At 29.9% G+C, this 3,071-nt stretch overlaps 1 protein-coding gene across 1 annotated transcript in view; it reads left to right on the forward strand.

Moving 5' to 3' along the window:
• LOC106466520 (proteasome assembly chaperone 2-like) overlaps positions 1–3,071 on the forward strand; it is a 95,962-nt gene that overhangs the window by 30,734 nt on the left and 62,157 nt on the right. The window contains exon 2 of the mRNA XM_013926811.2: positions 578–740. Within this exon, the coding sequence (XP_013782265.1) occupies positions 578–740 (163 nt within the window). The remainder of the gene's footprint in view (positions 1–577; positions 741–3,071) is intronic.

Genomic DNA, 3,071 nt, shown 5'->3' on the forward strand with positions numbered 1-3,071 from the left:
AATTTATGTTCATTTAAAAATTTTTTATGGTGGTTAAGAGATCGGTAAAATCAACCAAACCTGTACATAGATTCATTAGTGAAAATAACAAATAAAATATAATGTTTTTTCTTAAGAAACATTTGATAACAATCTGGACATTATAAAGATCTCGCACGTGGAATTTGAAAATTTAATGATGCATAAAAGTATTTTTAATCTTAAAATGAAAATTACTTTGAATGTTAGATAAGCAACATGCAAAAAGAAAAAAGGCATGAGAAAAACATTGCTTTACAAACCTTAAGACTTAATAAATAAATTTGGTATTTTGCATATGAAAGCATTGTAATGTTTACTGGTAATCTGCCAAATTACGTTAACACACGCCTACTAATTTAAAAGTTATAGCATGAAAACTATAACAAGTGCAAAATGGTTGCGAGATTGGTCCCAGGGACCTATCTCATGCTGAAAGAGTTAAGTAGCTGCTATTAATATAGAAAAAAAAAACTTAGTAGTATTTATACTGTAGTATAATGTACTTATGAAGATATTAAAGTTGCATTAAATTATGGTCTATTGTTTTTGTAACTAGCCTGCTGTAGCTGTTGGAAATGTAGGACAGCTAACTGTGGATTTGCTTCTCTCAACTTTGGAGGTAGAGCTGGTGGGCCGTCTCCATTCTACAGCATTTCTCCCTCTAGTGGGACCAGATCCATTTCATGCAGAACCAAAAGGAATTGTCACTTCATGTCAAGGTTTGTGTTCATCCTGATTTGAAGAATACATTCTTATAAAACAGGTTTATCAGAAGGGTTATTTATTATTCTACTTGTGCTGAATGTTATTTCATTAATTACATTTTTCATGTGAAAATGTGTAATTTCGACACAAAATTAATGTGAAGGTATTAATTACTTAAACAGGTTTGGAAAAATTATACAATTTTCAGTTCAAGTACTAATTTATATTACTAGCTTCATCTATAGGTTTATGAAAATTTAAAAATGTTTGAACAATTAAAAAAACCAAACAATATCCAGTGTTAGAATTTTACACTAAACAACTATGCAAAATCCTGACTAAAATAATGAATTCTCATTTTTCTGTTAAGTAAAATTGAAATACAACTAACTTTCTACTAGTAAAAGATAGTGGAACAGCTTTTCATGTTATAAGGCACGCAGACATGTGCTTGCACCATCATTTGCATTTTTTATTTCATTAAATGTAAACATTTCTCATCTGATCATTATAAGTAATTGTTATCAGCATTATTAAAAATACAATTAACTTCCATAATATACAAAAGGTTTGTTACTCATCATCTGTTATTATATATTTTTGTGTAAATGAACATAATTAATACTTTAATTCCTTGGAATATTTCTTAGGGTAACAGTGAACTACTGTAGTGTATTGACCACATTGGTTTTACCTCTGATTTAAGTTATTATTACAGATAGTTAATATTAACTGTGTATAATAGTTCCTTATATAACATTGTCATTAGTTGAGCTATAATCATTTTTATGATTACTTTTTCTTATCATATTAATGCATGTTGTAGCTTTCCTTACAAAGAACTATTATTTTCATTGAACTTTCTCCATTCTAAAGGCTCATTGTGTCTCCTTTTCAGCTTTTGTAGAAAATATAAAGTTATTTATTACTTATTTCAGCAGTTCTATGCATTTGTTTGTTACAGGTGGTAGCTTAACCCTTTCCAGATGGGTCACGGGTCAAAAACCATGTCTTTGCATTTGTTGACTCGCATTCAAACTTTTATTGAACTGCTATTTTATGAATTTATGTCATTTACTTTGGTATCAAACTGTAGATTATAATTCAATTTTTACTATTATACATTACTTAATTTCTTAATTTAAAAGTAAATATAAAAAAAACACCTAAACATCGATTTTTGCATGTCACGTTATATGTTGAATGCAGCACTGATTCAAGTTAGATGTTCATGATGTCAAAATATAAAGTCTATAGTTTAGTATGAATTAGGAACTCAGATTATCAATATTGACAAGCTAATATATTAAATAAGATGCTTCTATCTTTTGTATTTGCTGAGATATCGATCATAGACTGAATCAAAGACAGTGGCCCCACTCACCTCTTTCCATTTTTGGAAATGGTCCCTTATATACATTTCTGTATATGATATGTGAATAATCAATCAAAAGCTCGGAATGTTGCCCGAGTAGCTTTCTCAGCCATTTTCAAATATTAGAGCATCATCTCTTTCTTTCGAGACAAACTTTCATACTGGTAAGTTGAGTCTGTTTGAAATTTCATATTTTTTAGACACAAATACAGTTTAGTTACTAAACTTGATAAATTATTGTTGCGTCAGCGAGGTCTCGTGACTAGTATCACGCCACAGCCTTCTCGAACCTTCATGAATTATCGAGAGACTACTAGATTGGGGGTAGTCTGGTATTTATAAGATGCTCACAACGTGACGGAACAAGGAATGAGTAATTGAACTGCAGTCAGAGAGTGCGTAATTGAACTGAGTATTGTCGAGCACGAGCACGTGAGACGTTATAGCGTTTGTTATAGAGCGACTGTTGAAATTAAGTGTATCGGTAAAGTTGTATTCGGAAAGAATAAACCAGTTTTATTTAAGAAAGGACTTGTGTCGTTAAAGTTTCGTCAGAACGAACTGACGGAAAAATAACTAACGAACGGAGATGTAACATTATAATGGAATTCTGTGGTATCTATATAGTAATTTATGATTTTTGGTTATTCAACTGTGTGTATATATATATAAAACCTGAAGAAAATTATTTTGTTTTGCACGTGCAAAACTTCTTGAGGATTAGTAACTAGAAGAGATAATTGTTTGCTTTACTTCTTTATTTACTTAGGATGCCAATTTCTTTCCTTTTAACCAAGATTTCAAGGAGGTAGGTTTTGTTTTTAGTCTTCTAAGAATTCAATATTTTTTTGGACTAAAATACAGCTTAGTTACTAAGCTTGATAAATTATAGTGGAATTTTATGGTATTGATATAGTAATTTATGATTTTTGGTTATTCAACTGTGTGTATATATATATATATATATATA

Source organism: Limulus polyphemus, unplaced genomic scaffold (genome assembly GCF_000517525.1).
Source record: "Limulus polyphemus unplaced genomic scaffold, Limulus_polyphemus-2.1.2 Scaffold2287, whole genome shotgun sequence".
NCBI classification, from domain to species: Eukaryota; Metazoa; Arthropoda; class Merostomata; order Xiphosura; family Limulidae; genus Limulus; species Limulus polyphemus.